This window comes from Macaca thibetana, chromosome 2 (genome assembly GCF_024542745.1).
Source record: "Macaca thibetana thibetana isolate TM-01 chromosome 2, ASM2454274v1, whole genome shotgun sequence".
NCBI lineage: Eukaryota > Metazoa > Chordata > Mammalia > Primates > Cercopithecidae > Macaca > Macaca thibetana.
The window spans coordinates 90,973,550-90,986,769 of record NC_065579.1 but is presented as its reverse complement, the minus strand read 5'-3'; the positions used below and the strand labels follow the sequence as shown (position 1 = coordinate 90,986,769).

Below are 13,220 nucleotides of genomic sequence, written 5' to 3'. Positions count from 1 at the left end.
AGGAAAGTACTCCCAGGCCCAGAGAAGCTGTGAAGACCAAACAGGAGCGGTGGGCGGATGGACGTGCAGCTCCCCAGGCCGAGAACTACTGGGGAGGTGGCAGCCTGAGGTGGTCCTTTCCGACCCACAACTCTGTAGATCATCACTGCCCTTCCAGGAAGTGGAAGGACGAGGCAAGATCCTCATTTGGTTGCCTGCCTGTTCAGGCCTGTGCGCACTTACTCGCCATGGACACGACGGTGAGCTTGGAGCAGCCTGCGGTCTCGCTGTCCCCTTCACTCCCGGACCCCCAGCCTCCCCAGAGTGGAGGGGCGAGCACACAGTAAGTACTTGATGTTCGCCTGACTCCTGAGCTCCTCCTCCGTGGGAGCTAGGAGGCTTGTTCTCCGTACCTCCTTTGTTGGAGGGAGGAACGAGGGAAAGAGAAAAGCCACACTGAGGCCGTTGACTGATCACTTTCTTTACCTCCCGGACAACAGCGGTGGGCCCCTCTAAGGAAAGCCGAATTCTCGCATGCCGGAGGAGTGTCGGAGGTGGTTGTGTGCCTAGTTCCTCCTGGTAAAGGGCTCGAAGCACTTGTTTTTCAAAGGCGGCCGAAAGCCATACCACTGGAGCACTCGCTTGCATGATGGGAGACATCGAAACGCCCCTTTTGAACGCGATGACAAACACCCCCTCCCACTTAGCAGCGACGTGCACGCGACAGTTTTTGGGCTCTCGCAACTACGTGGAAACTTGGAATAGGTCTGCGGCTGCACACAGCCCGGGCGCCGGGGTTCCTGCGCCCCCCGCCCCCTCTGATCGCGGCTGGGTAGCGGAGCCCCAGCGAGCTAGGGGCCCCCGAGCGCCGCCTCTGCATCGCGCCGCCCCTGCCCCGGGCTCCGGTAGCTTTCGGGCTTCCGCACTGCCCGCCGCGCCCTGCCCACAGGGAAGCGCTTCCCGAGGCGGCGGCGGTCCTGGTGCGGACCCTCCGGCCGCAGCCATGTGGGACCCGCGGGCAGCTAGGTGCGTAGTGGCGCGGGAAGCACGGGGCACCTTCGGCCTTCTGGGCCCGCCACACTTCCCGGCGGGAGGCGGCCGCGCGCGGGGACTGGCGACCCTGAGGTAGCGGCCGAACAGGCCCGCCGGGACATCCCTGTGGGGCCCACAGCCATCTAGGTGCAGACCCGAGCCAGTCGCGCGGGGTCGGGCGCGGGGGACTGCTCCGGCCTTTCCAGTCCGGAGGGACCAGGGCGTGCGCTGCGACAGGACTGCGGCGGCGCGCGGCCTGCCTAGCTCCCACCCCGGCATCGAAGCCTCTGCTCTTGGGCCCACCTCCGCATCTTCGGGGGTTCCCGGGGGCTGCCGGCATGTTCCTGACCAGCGAACGCGCCCCCGGGGCAAGCACTCTTGGCGGGCTGGCGCCCGGGAGCGGAGCACAGCGGTGCAAGGGAACCGTGCCAGGCGGGAAGGGCGGAATTTGCGGGGAACTTGGAGCGCGCTGGCCTCTTCCCGGCAGTAGGAGGCCTTCTTCCCTGCCCGCCGGATTGTGGGCTGCTGGGCTGGCTCAAACTGGACTGCACGGTCCATCAGCCTGGGCTCACCGAGTCTAGGGGCAAGGTAGTAGCAGGGACCCAAGGCTGGGAAGCGGAGTCTTTAGAAGCCTTTGCTTCTGCCTCAGAGCGTTTCCGAACCGGAGCTCGGAGTCTGTTACCTGGGAGGCGCTCTGCGTTTCCTCCCAACTCCCTGTCTCCGTCCCGCGGGTAGCCCTGTGCACTTGCAATTCGACTGAGATGACAGAGCCCATCTTTGGCGTGCAGCGCGAGCCACCTTTTCTCCCAGATGGGGGTGTTTCTGGGCGGTTGAATGCTTTGGTGCTTCCTAGGAAAATTTTTATAGAAGTGTGCAATTTGGAAAATAAAAGAAAAATTTAAGAAACAGAAAGAGAATGGGGCTCTGAGGTCTCTAGTCCCCCGACCTGCTCCAGCCCAGTTGCTGCTGGCTCAATTAGTCCTTATGCGGGAAGGAATAGCTGGGAGCAAAGGCCTTGTGTTCCCATCATAGGTATGCTCTCCTGCTCCCTCGTGCTGAGCGTTTTGAGTGCCAGGATCCTTTTTGATACAAGGCTGTTACCCTGATGGCATCCTGTTTGGTCCTTTATAGAAAGAAAAAAAAAATGTACTACCTTGTGTGTGTTGGAGGGCTGGGGCGGTGGTCATGAGTTTGTTTCAACTGTTTTCCAGGCAGGTCTGTTTTGTGTAGGATTGCAGGATAGGTGCTTGAGTTCATATGCTCTTTGCTGGCTTTTGCATCCTCTGCAGGGGGTGGGGGGGGGGCTGGGTAGAGGTGGGATAGGCGTGTGTGGCATTCACTCCCAGAGTCACATCCCACTGCCACTGACCTATGTATGGGTTTCTAAGTCTTTTTTTCGATCAAGATCCACACCCACCCACCTATATGTATATAATGTATATATACATAATATGTGTGTAATATTATATGTATACACATATATCTACACACACCCACACGTACACGTGTAAAATTGGAGCAAGAGCTTCATGGTATAGTTATTCTTTCTACAGGGTGAGGCACAATGATATTTTCCATTCTATTGCCCCCTCACCCCCCACCAGAGGGATTCTCACTCTGTCATCCAGGCTGGAGTGCAATGAGGCGATCTAGGCTCACTGCAGCCTCCACCTCCTGGGTTCAAGCGATTCTCCTGCCGCAGCCTCTGAAATAGCTGGGATTATGGGGCGGGGGGTGGGGCGCCACCACACCTGGCTAATTTTTGTATTTTTAGTGGAGACGGAGTTTCACCATGTTGGCCAGGCTAGTCTCAAACTCCTGACCTCAAGTGATCCACCCGCTTCTGCCTCCCAGAGTGCTGGGATTACACGCCAGAGCCACCACGCCAGTCCATTCTTTTTTTTTTTTTAAAGCGGGTTGTAAATTGTTAACTTCACTTTATGACCGACTGACCAGCTTTATGGGGCAACTACAGGTTCTGTTTGGGCCAGTCTCCCAGAGTATGAGGAGACTGTCAGCATTTCACTGGGGAATTGACTTTGGAAGTGAGGACTTGGTGTAGGAGAGATGGAGACTGAAATTCATACTTGAGTAATTAGAATACTGTAGGACATGGCTGTGTGGTCCAAGCCAGTACCATCTGCAAAGACAGACCGCAGATGCTTCTGGTTACTTTCGTTCTGGCTATGTGTCCACACAGAGCTGGCCTCCTGCATGGATCCCAGTGGGGCCTTGTGTGAACGCTAGGGAGGTAGGGGCATGATAGCTCCTGTTCTTTTTTTTGAGGAAGAAGAAAGGAAGATGCTGCAATGCTACTGCAAACTTGGATTCACAGTTTTCTAAAAGGATTCTTGGGGTCTTGTCTCAGAATTTCACAGCTGCAATCAAGAGCTGGACCATGATCATTTTATAGATGAAGAAATTAAGGCCCAGAAAGGCCATCACTTGTTAGTCATTAGCTACAAGTTAGTGTTAGATCTGGGATTAGACAACTTATCTCTTGACTTCCCAGTCCATGGCTCTCAGGAACCAAATAGAGACTGGCCTTGTGGGAATATTAAACTTCTCTCTGCTGGTTGCTTCCATTTTCCTGAAGTTACTACCAAAGACCCATTTCTATAGTACATGCCCACATTATTTTGTCTTTGCTTTTGGGGATGAAGATTATTTTAGTAGCCAAGTAGAGCCTGCAGGCCCCCTGTTTGGGGAAGGTAAAGTGATCTGAAGAGGAGGGTTTTAAGAACTGAAGTGGTGGTTGAGGTGTGGGCCTCTCTGGCCGTTATCAAGTATGTGGTGTTGGTTTTCTTGACCTTGAGGAATGAACCCTCTACTGCCTTTCCAGACAGGGAGGTGGGGCTGACCCATCAGTGCCTTGCCCTCAGAGTGACCACAGGCTCATTGCTTTTAAAACAAATTTCCTTGGAGTGCCGCCTGAGGTTCCCAAGGCCAAAAGCACCCTTGTATGAAATCTTTATAAGAAAGAAAGATTTGGGGCAGCAAAGATGACACTGTAACAGTTACAGCGAAGATTGATACTTGGGCCGGTTACAGCGATGGGAAGAATGGTTAAGTTTAAGCTTTAAAAAAGAAAGTACTGAACCAGATAAACAGGCATCTTTGGAACACAAAAATGTCACAGTGCCCAGCCAAGAGTGGTAACTCCTTTGGTCACTCCTTTGGTTAGCGAGGTTCATTCTGCCTAAGCAGACATTTTTCTTGGTCTAAAATTGCATAAGTATTGCCTTGTTTGTTTTTGTTGAAAATCTGGAAGTGTGAATAACCTTTGCCTAAGATACCCTGGACTCAGTTTACCTGAATCAATTCCATCTTTTGTTTAGATGTTGAGCCTCAGTGTCAGTGCCTACCCTGCACTCACCATAGCATGCTTGTCTCAGCTCCTGTGAGCCTGGTGGGCTGGTGGGACTCCTGTGTGTCTTTTGGAGCCAAGCTAAATCTGGGTTTAGCTATATCTGTCTTTGAAGTTCCAGCAACATTTAGATTGGGATGTTTTTATTTTTTAAGCACTGGATCCTCCTAGCACTTGGAAAGAGGGCAGTATTCCCAGTCCTAAAAATCGGTGATGGTATTTTGAAGGAAACCAGGCCAGTAGTACACAACACATAAAATATAGAGAATTATAGCACTATATTGGGTGATCTTGATTCACTGGGACAAGAACGCACGGAGAACAGTCTTGACCTTGGATGGGCTCATCCTTCATGTTCAGCTGTGGCCACCAGGGCAATCTTTTTTGCTCACCCTTAGAATAGCTCATCTTCTGCCCATGAAGGTCCGCTCTACCCAGGGGCTCAATCATTGATGACTTCTAGGGACTCATTGGCCTGAACTCATTGGCCAGGTACTAAGGCTATCTATAATCTGGCCCCCAGACTGTTGCTCTAATATGCTGTTTCTTCTTACTTTTCTCACCTCTACTTGCTTTCAAGTCAGTTCTGCTCCTCAGATATGTCCAAGGGTCTGTATTGGGCTATGGAGGATGTAAATACGTAAGACATAGGCTCTGCTAATTGTGACAGAACAGAGTTAATATCATGTAGACCTGTGGGAAAGGATTAGTGGAGGTGCAGACAAGCACTCTAAGAGACTTCCCAGCTCCTGAATCTTTCCCAGAAGGAAAGATGGGAGGTCAGTTTTGAGCTGTACCTAAACAGGTGAAGAGCACTTCTAGCAGGCAGATTAGGGTTGCCAGGAGGGAGAGAGGGACATTCAGGTTAAAGGAGCAGCTTCTTACTAAGAATAAGGTGGGCCAGGTGTGGTGGGTCATGCCTGTAATCCCAGCACTTTGGGAGGCTGAGGCGGGTGGATCACCTGAGGTTTGTAGTTTGAGACCAGCCTGGCCAACATGGTGAAACCCTATTTCCACTAAAAAATAAAAAAAATTAGCCAGGGATGGTGGTGCACACCTGTAGTCCTACCTACTCAGGAGGCTGAGGCAGGAGAATCGCTTGAACCTGGGAGGTTGAGATTGCAGTGAGCCGAGATTGCTCCACTGTACTCAAGCCTGGGCTACAGCATGTGACTCTGTGTCAAAAAAAAAAAAAAAAAAAAAAAAGTGAACAAAAGAGCTTAGACCCTAAACATCAACATAATAATAATAGTTTACTCTGTGCCAGGCTCTATGTTAACTGTGTTTCATGTATTATTGTATTTCATTCCCACATAAATATTTTGAGCAAGTCCCATTCTACAGACGTACCTGTACTGGAATGTGAGCTTCATGAAGGGGCAGCAGTGTTTTTTGTTATTGTTGCTGTTTCACAGAGCTCAAGCATCTAGCAGAGTACCTGGCACACAGTAGGGACCAATCAATATTTGTTGACCGTCTGAGGAAACAAGGAGTTCAGTCATGTATGTATGTGATATTGTCCTTGTTTTCCAGTAAGGAAACTGAGGCCTAGAAATTAAGTGAATTTACCACCTGACACCAGGCCTGGGAGAGAGAAAAGTGGGACTTGATCCCAGATTTCTGGATTTTCTCTTCTATGAGGAAAACATATATCCTTACATCTTCCTTCTGGGACTGGTCCCCAACCCTGTTAATACTGCTGTGCAAAGTCATGTGAATGGGAGGGAGCCACATGAATTTGGGGTCGTGGCTAAATTATGGTGGGCACATAGTGTTAGAGAATACTAGAAAGGTAAGCAGAGGCGTGTATATGTGTGTGTGTGTGTGTGTGTGTGTGTGTGTGTGTGTGTATTAGAATGGGAATCTGAACTATTCGGGCTTTATTCTACATGAGGTTAGAGGCCATGGAAAATGTGTTTGTGTGCCTGTGTATACACACAGCTCTGTGTCTTATTTATTTATTTATTTATTTATTTTTGAGACTGAGTTTCACTCTGTCACCTAGGCTGGAGCGCAGTGGTGCGATCTCATCTCACTGTAGCCTCCACCTCCTGGGTTACAGTGATTCTCCTGCCTCAGACTCCTGCTGCAATGACCAGCACATGCCACAATGCCCAACTAATTTTTGTATTTTTTTTTTTTTGAGATGGAGTCTTGCTCTGTTGCCCAGGCTGGAGTACAGTGGCACAATCCAGGCTCACTGCATCCTCTGCCTCCTGGGCTCAAGTGATTTTCCTGCCTCAGCCTCCTGAGTAGCTGGGACTATACGTGCCACCACGCTCAGCTAATTTTTTTGTATTTTGGTAGAGATCAGGTTTCTCCATGTTTCCCAGGCTGGTCTCGAACTCCTGAGCTCAGGCAATCCGCCCACCTCGGCCGCCCTAAGTGCTGGGATTACAGGGGTAAGCCACCGTGCCTGGCTAATTTTTGTATTTTTAGAGACAGGGTTTCACCATGTTGGCCAGGCTGGTCTCGGACTCCTGACCTCAGCTGATCTGCCTGCCTCGGCCTCCCAAAGTGCTGGGATTATAGGTGTGAGCTATCACAACTGGCCAGCTCTGTGTTTTATTTAGAAGTTTTGACTCTGGAGGCTGGGAGTGTGGATAAATACATCTTCCAGCCTGGCCAAAGTCCACAGTTTTTTCAAGGTAAAGTTCAAGTCCCTATGTATGTATCAGGAAACTATGAACTAGAGTTAGAACAGAGGCTAGAATGGGTGGGCCCGGTGTCTCATACCTGTAATCCCAGCACTTTGGGAGGCTGAGGTCAGGAGTTTGAGACCAGCCTGGCCAACATGGTGAAACCTCGTCTCTACTAAAAATACAAAAAATTAGCGGAGGGTGGTGGCGGGCAACCCGAAATCCCAGCTACTCAGGAGGCTGAGGCTGGAGAATCGCTTGAACCCAGGAGGCGGAGGTTGTAGTGAGCTGAGGAGACCATGCCATGCCATTGCACTCCAGCCTGGGCGACAGAAAGAGACTCCCTCTCAAAAAAAAAAAGGACAGAGGCTAGAACTCTGATTCTCCCAGTGCTGCTAAGGGGCCACCCTTCAGATGTCCTTGTCCATGGGAGATTGTTTTACCTATGGGGAGCTCCTGGACACCTCCAGACCCTCCCTATGCAGCAGTGACGGGTGTTTTCACCTCTCTGCTGGGTTTGACTTGCCTCTCAGATTGAGGAGGAAGCAAATTGCTGTGGTTTCCGGGTTGGGAGGTGGAATGAAGGGCATTAGTTAGCATTTAAAGTGTTACATAGAGGTTTGGAGAAGGTTCTGGGTGGAGAGATTCCTGGGCTGCTATTATCAAAGCCCAAGTTCTCCTTTGATTAGAAAACATCTTTTTAACGGCTGTCACTGGAGTACCTGGTGTACTCCCTTTTTAGGGCTGCTCCCAGCTTCATCGCTCCTGGGACACTGCATAAACAATGGGAGCCATGAAGGAAAAATGGCAGTTATTGGGCAACTTGGGCCTAGCACAGATACTTGAGTCAAGATTTATGAGTAACCTGTGGTTGGCTGATGCTTAACTAAATCATTTGTCTTGAAACAGTGTGGAATGCTAACTTATTGGTTATTCTTTGGGCTGGCTTTTGCAGGAATTTTATTTTAATTTTAAAGGCCTCTTTTCTGATTTTCCCAATAACCTTTACTCTTTGTACACCTCTTCTGTCCTATGGGTTGTTAACACAGATTTTTATTTATTTATTATTTATTTATTTATTTTATTTTATTTTTTTTTGAGACGGAGTCTCTCTCTGTCACCCAGGCTGGAGTGCAGTGGCCGGATCTCAGCTCACTGCAAGCTCCGCCTCCCGGGTTCACGCCATTCTCCGGCCTCAGCCTCCCAAGTAGCTGGGACTACAGGCGCCCGCCACCTCGCCCGGCTAGTTTTCTTGTATTTAATAGAGACGGGGTTTCACCGTGTTTGCCAGGATGGTCTCAATCTCCTGACGTCGTGATCCGCCCGTCTCGGCCTCCCAAAGTGCTGAGATTACAGGCTAACACAGATTTTTATATCAGACTTAAGTTTGTTCCTTGCTTGGAGAAGTTCCTTCATTTTGTGTAAATCTATTTCCTGACCTCTGAAATTAGGATATTTGTACCTCCTGGCATTCTTAATTACATTCAATGAGAAGATTCTTGAGATGGGTTTAGGACAGGGCTGGGCACGTAGTAAGTGCTGAATACATTTTACTTGTTATCATGCAGCTGTCTTGAACTATTCATCCAAATAATGATCTGGAAAAACAACAGTCTGTGGCACACTGAGGAGAAATCGTGTGTCTACCACTAGCTGCACAAAGGGGGAGATGCCTTAGGGTCTCCTCTTTGGAGGTTGAATGACCGAGACTCCACTTCAGACCCAGGAGTTGAAATTGATCTGTCTTTGGTCTTTGCCATTTATTTATTTATATATTTTTTGAGACAGAACCTAACTCTGTCGCTCAGACTGGAGTGCAGTGGCATGATCTCGGCTCACTGCAACCTCTGCCTCCCAGGCTCAAGCAATTCTGCTTCAGCCTCCAGAGTAGCTAGGATAACAGGCAGTTGCCACCATGCCTGGCTAATTTTTGTATTTTTAGTAGAGACAGGATTTCATCATGTTGGCTAGGCTGGTCTCAAACTTCTGACCTCAGGTGATCCACCCTCCTCAGTTTCCCAAAGTGCTAGGATTACAGGCGTGAGCCATTATGCCAGTCTGTCTGCCTTTTAGTAGTATTTCTTGAGCATTTTCCTGGCTTGGTTTTAGGGAGTTGGAACCATCATCTGTCTTTCAGAGCCCATCTCATCTGCACACTGTCCATGACTAAAACGTGGGGCAAGGCTCTCAGCTCATCATTCCTCGAGAATGACTGTTTTTAGTCTGAGTTTACACCCTTCATCCTTTTTTTTTTTTGGAGTTAAAATAGTCCTTCTTTTGTGAAATTATTGGGGCAGTAGATGGTACTTTTTAAGAAAGTTCTTTTTTGGCAAAATTAAGTGTTGGCAACCCTATCTTAGATTCCCTTTTTTTTTTTTGAGATGGAGTCTTGCTCTGTTGCCCAGGCTGGAGTGTAGTGGTGCGATCTCGGCTCACTGCAAGCTCCACCTCCAGGGTTCCCGCCATTCTCCTGTCTCAGCCTCCCAAGTAGCTGGGACTACAGGCGCCGGCTACCAAGCCTGGCTAATTTTTTTGTATCTTTAGTAGAGGCAGGGTTTCACTGTGTTATCCAGGATGATCTCAATCTCCTGACCTCGTGGTCCGCCTGCCTTGGCCTCCCAAAGTGCTGGGATTACAGGCGTGAGCCACCGCGCCCGGCTTTTTTTCTTTTTTTGAGACAGGGTCTCACTCTGTCACCCAGGCTGGAGTGCAGTGGTGCGATCACAGCTCACTGCAGCCTTGACCTCTTCCGTCTCAAATGATCCTCTCACCTCAGTCTCTTGAATAGCTGGAACTACAGGCATGCACCACCATGCATGGCTAACTTTTACTTTTTTTGTGGAAATGTGATCTTGCTATGTTGCCCAGGCTGGTATTGAATTCCTGGCCTCAAATCATCCTCACACCTTGGCCTCCCAAAGTGCTGGGATTACAGGCGTGAGCCACCACGCCTATCCCTTTTCTTTTTTCGTGTGTGCAAATGTTACTGTTCTCCAGTTCCAAAAAGCTAGGAACCGCTGATCCTCCAGGATTGTTCTTTGCTTTTAGCATTTCTGAATCTCCAGGACTAGAATTGCTCCTGGGGATATGTGACCTTGTTTGCTGACCATTAGATTCTCAACAGGTGATTATTAATTTGTATACATCTTTTTCCTTTGTTTTCCCCAAGTAGCTAACAGCTTTGGTGATTGTATTTTGATTGGACTTACCTGGTTGTTTCTGGTTTGTACTTTGTGTGGTTGGCTTTTATTAAAACTTTGTATCTTTCTCCAAGGAACTGCTGACTGTTCAGCATTTCTTGGTTTTACAGGAAATGGCCAGAAATCTAGTAACACCAGTGAAATAATCTAGTTTGAATTAAATCCCCCAAACTTTTATTTCTTTTCTAGTCCTCCAGTTTAATCATCTGCCTCTGATAAGTAAGAAGTGGCCAGAGGCCGGGCGCGGTGGCTCAAGCCTGTAATCCCAGCACTTTGGGAGGCCGAGACGGGCAGATCACGAGGTCAGGAGATCGAGACCATCCTGGCAAACACGGTGAAACCCCGTCTCTACTAAAATACAAAAAAAAATTAGCCGGGCGAGGTGGCGGGCGCCTGTACTCCCAGCTACTCGGGAGGCTGAGGCAGGAGAATGGCGTGAACCTGGGAGGCGGGGCTTGCAGTGAGCTGAGATCCGGCCACTGCACTCCAGCCTGGGCAACAGAGCCAGACTCTGTCTCAAAAAAAAAAAAAAAAAAAAAAAAAAAAAAAAAAAAAAAAAAAGTGGCCAGAGATTCATTTATTCATGCAACAAATGCTGAGCCCTTGGATTGCAGAAATAATAAGGCTTACTAAGACTTAGTTTTTGCCTTAAGAATTCAGGCTTTGGCCATGTGCGGTGGTGGCTCATGCCTGTAATCCCAGCACTTTGGGAAGCCGAGATGGGCGGATCACTTCAGGTCAGAAGTTTGAGACCAGCCTGACCAATATGAAACCCCGTCTCTACTAAAAATACAAAAATCAGCCGAGTGTGTTAACATGCTCCTGTAATCCCGGCTACTCTGGAGGCTGAGACAGGAGAATCAGTTGAACCCGGGAGACGGAGGTTGCAGTGAGTCGAGATCGCGCCATTGCCCTCCAGCCTGGGCAACAAGAGCAAAACTCTGTCTCAAAAAAAAAAAAAAAAAAAAAAAAAAGAATTCAGGCTTCTAGGGAAAGCAGTAAAACAAATTAGTGTCTGGCACAGAGCTGTTGAGACCAGCACAGTGCCCCAAACATACAGGCAGGGTGGGAAATAATATGGCAAAAGAACGAGTAAATCATAATTCAGGGGGTTAAGTAGTATAAAACCTACACACAGAACCTTATAGAGGTGCGTTAAAGAGCAGCAGCAGGGACTGTGGCCCCTGACCCTCCCAGGGTGGGCATGCAGGGAGACCATGAGGTTTGGAGGGGGTTAGAGTGGAGGGAGGGAGAAGGGCCTAGAGAATCTGAAAGTCCCTTGGGGAAGAGCTGATGTTCATGGCAATTGTGCTGGGAGGCAGATGGGGTTGGGGGCCTGGGTGATCTTGTTTTTTTTTTTTTTTTTTTTTTTTTTGAGACGGAGTCTAGCTCTGTCACCCAGGCTGGAGTGCAGTGACACAATCTAGGCTCACTGTAACCTCCTCTGCCTCCCAGGTTCACATGATTCTCCTGCCTCAGCCTCCTGAGTAGCTGGGATTACAGGTGTGCACCACCACGACTGGCTAATTTTTGTATTTTTAGTAGAGACAGGGTTTCACCATGTTGGCCAGGCTGGTCTCGAACTCCTGACCTCGTGATCCACCCACCTCCGCCTCCCAAAGTGCTGTGATTACAGGCGTGAGCCCCCACGCCTGGCTGATCTTGGGGTCTTTTTAAACCTGGACACATAGCACATGATCTGATGGTCTTGGGGACTGTCTTACAGATTGTGGCGAAGAGGCCAAGCTGGAGCTGGGTGAGGGTGGGCCAGGGAGAGCAATGAAAAGGCCAAGATTGTAGTAATCCAGCCTGGCAAGGAAGATACCTCTGGGAGGTGAGTGTGACCCCAACTCAGGGATAGCTATTCTGGAGCCTGCATGCCTCCTAAGGGAGGCAAGCTGGGAATGAGCCCGAGAACAGGTGACTGTGTGTCTTTGGCTTGTTGTTTCCTAGCTAGGACATTCTGGATGCTTGTGCTTAAATGCACAAGTTGATTTTTTGGCCCAAGTCTTTGTTGTCATGTAAATTGGGAATGGCACATAGCATTCATCTGGGGCGTGAACATGTGGCCACGGAATGAATGTTTCACAAAGGATTCTGAGGCCTTGTCAGGTACTGCAGGAAGGAATACTGTGACTAGAGATACCCAGGGTGGGGTGAGGGTAGGACACCTCTGGTATTATAGATGCTTGTCTAATGTGAAGCTGTAGAGAAGGGTGAAACAGGCAGGTCACTTTTCCTTGCTTCCTTCCTTTTTAATGAATGAGAGAAAAAATAACCAAACCATTTGTCTAAATTTGGCCTCCTTCTGTCTAGAAGGAGGAAAGTTCTTGAAGGGTGCTTAGTAACCAAGGAAGGGGTAGGGAGCAGCTGGGCCTCAGGGCAATGGAATGTGGAATTTGGGGGCTGTAGGAGCCCCACCTTCTGCCTTTCTTCTCTCTGGGCACAGGCATTGTATTCTTTGATCCCAGAAGTTGGCTTCTTCTTAGGGTAGGAAGTAAGGCTGCAACCCTCTGGAGCCTCCCATCTCAGCTTCCAACACAAGCGGACTCTTCCCAAAATTCTAGTTCAGAAACTCCCAGGAAAGGGCCTTGTCCTGGCAGGTCTGGCCCATGGAGCACACACAAGGCCCTGGCCTGCCTCTGTGTACCTTGGCTGTGCCCTGGAAGGCCTTTGCAATGAGCCGAGCAGCCATCTAGAGCATACCTACCATGGTGATACTGCCTTCCAGCTGAAAAGGATTTCTTAGGACCCCTGAGCAAGTGCCCTGTTTCCTAAAGGAACAATCACAGTAGAAAGAGTTGGGGCCATTTCCAGACATCACAGTCTGACCTGTCCCACCCCTCATCCTCACAGCCTAGCTTAGCTTGGGAAGTGGGGCAAGGTCTTGAGTCCCACAGACTTTCTCAGCTGTAGCTGCTTAATTGATTAGTAATTTCAGGGAACCCCTTTGAAAAATAGGCAAATACTAGGGCTATGTTTTTACCAAATATTTTCTCCTTA

The 13,220-nt window shown here is 49.2% G+C and overlaps 1 protein-coding gene and 1 pseudogene across 2 annotated transcripts in view; one reads left to right on the top strand and one right to left on the bottom strand.

Moving 5' to 3' along the window:
* Positions 1 to 229, bottom strand: part of LOC126948960 (protease-associated domain-containing protein 1-like) — a 29,242-nt pseudogene extending 29,013 nt beyond the window's left edge.
* The window catches only part of TRANK1 (tetratricopeptide repeat and ankyrin repeat containing 1), a 123,873-nt gene continuing 110,742 nt past the window's right edge, over positions 90 to 13,220 (top strand). The window contains exon 1 of one of the 2 annotated variants that reach the window (XM_050780262.1): positions 90 to 322. In XM_050780262.1, coding sequence (XP_050636219.1) covers positions 228 to 322 — 95 coding nt within the window. In that variant the 5' untranslated portion in view covers positions 90 to 227. Of the gene's footprint in view, positions 323 to 736; positions 1,006 to 13,220 lie in introns of those variants that run through there. The other variant, XM_050780261.1, reaches the window with a different exon arrangement.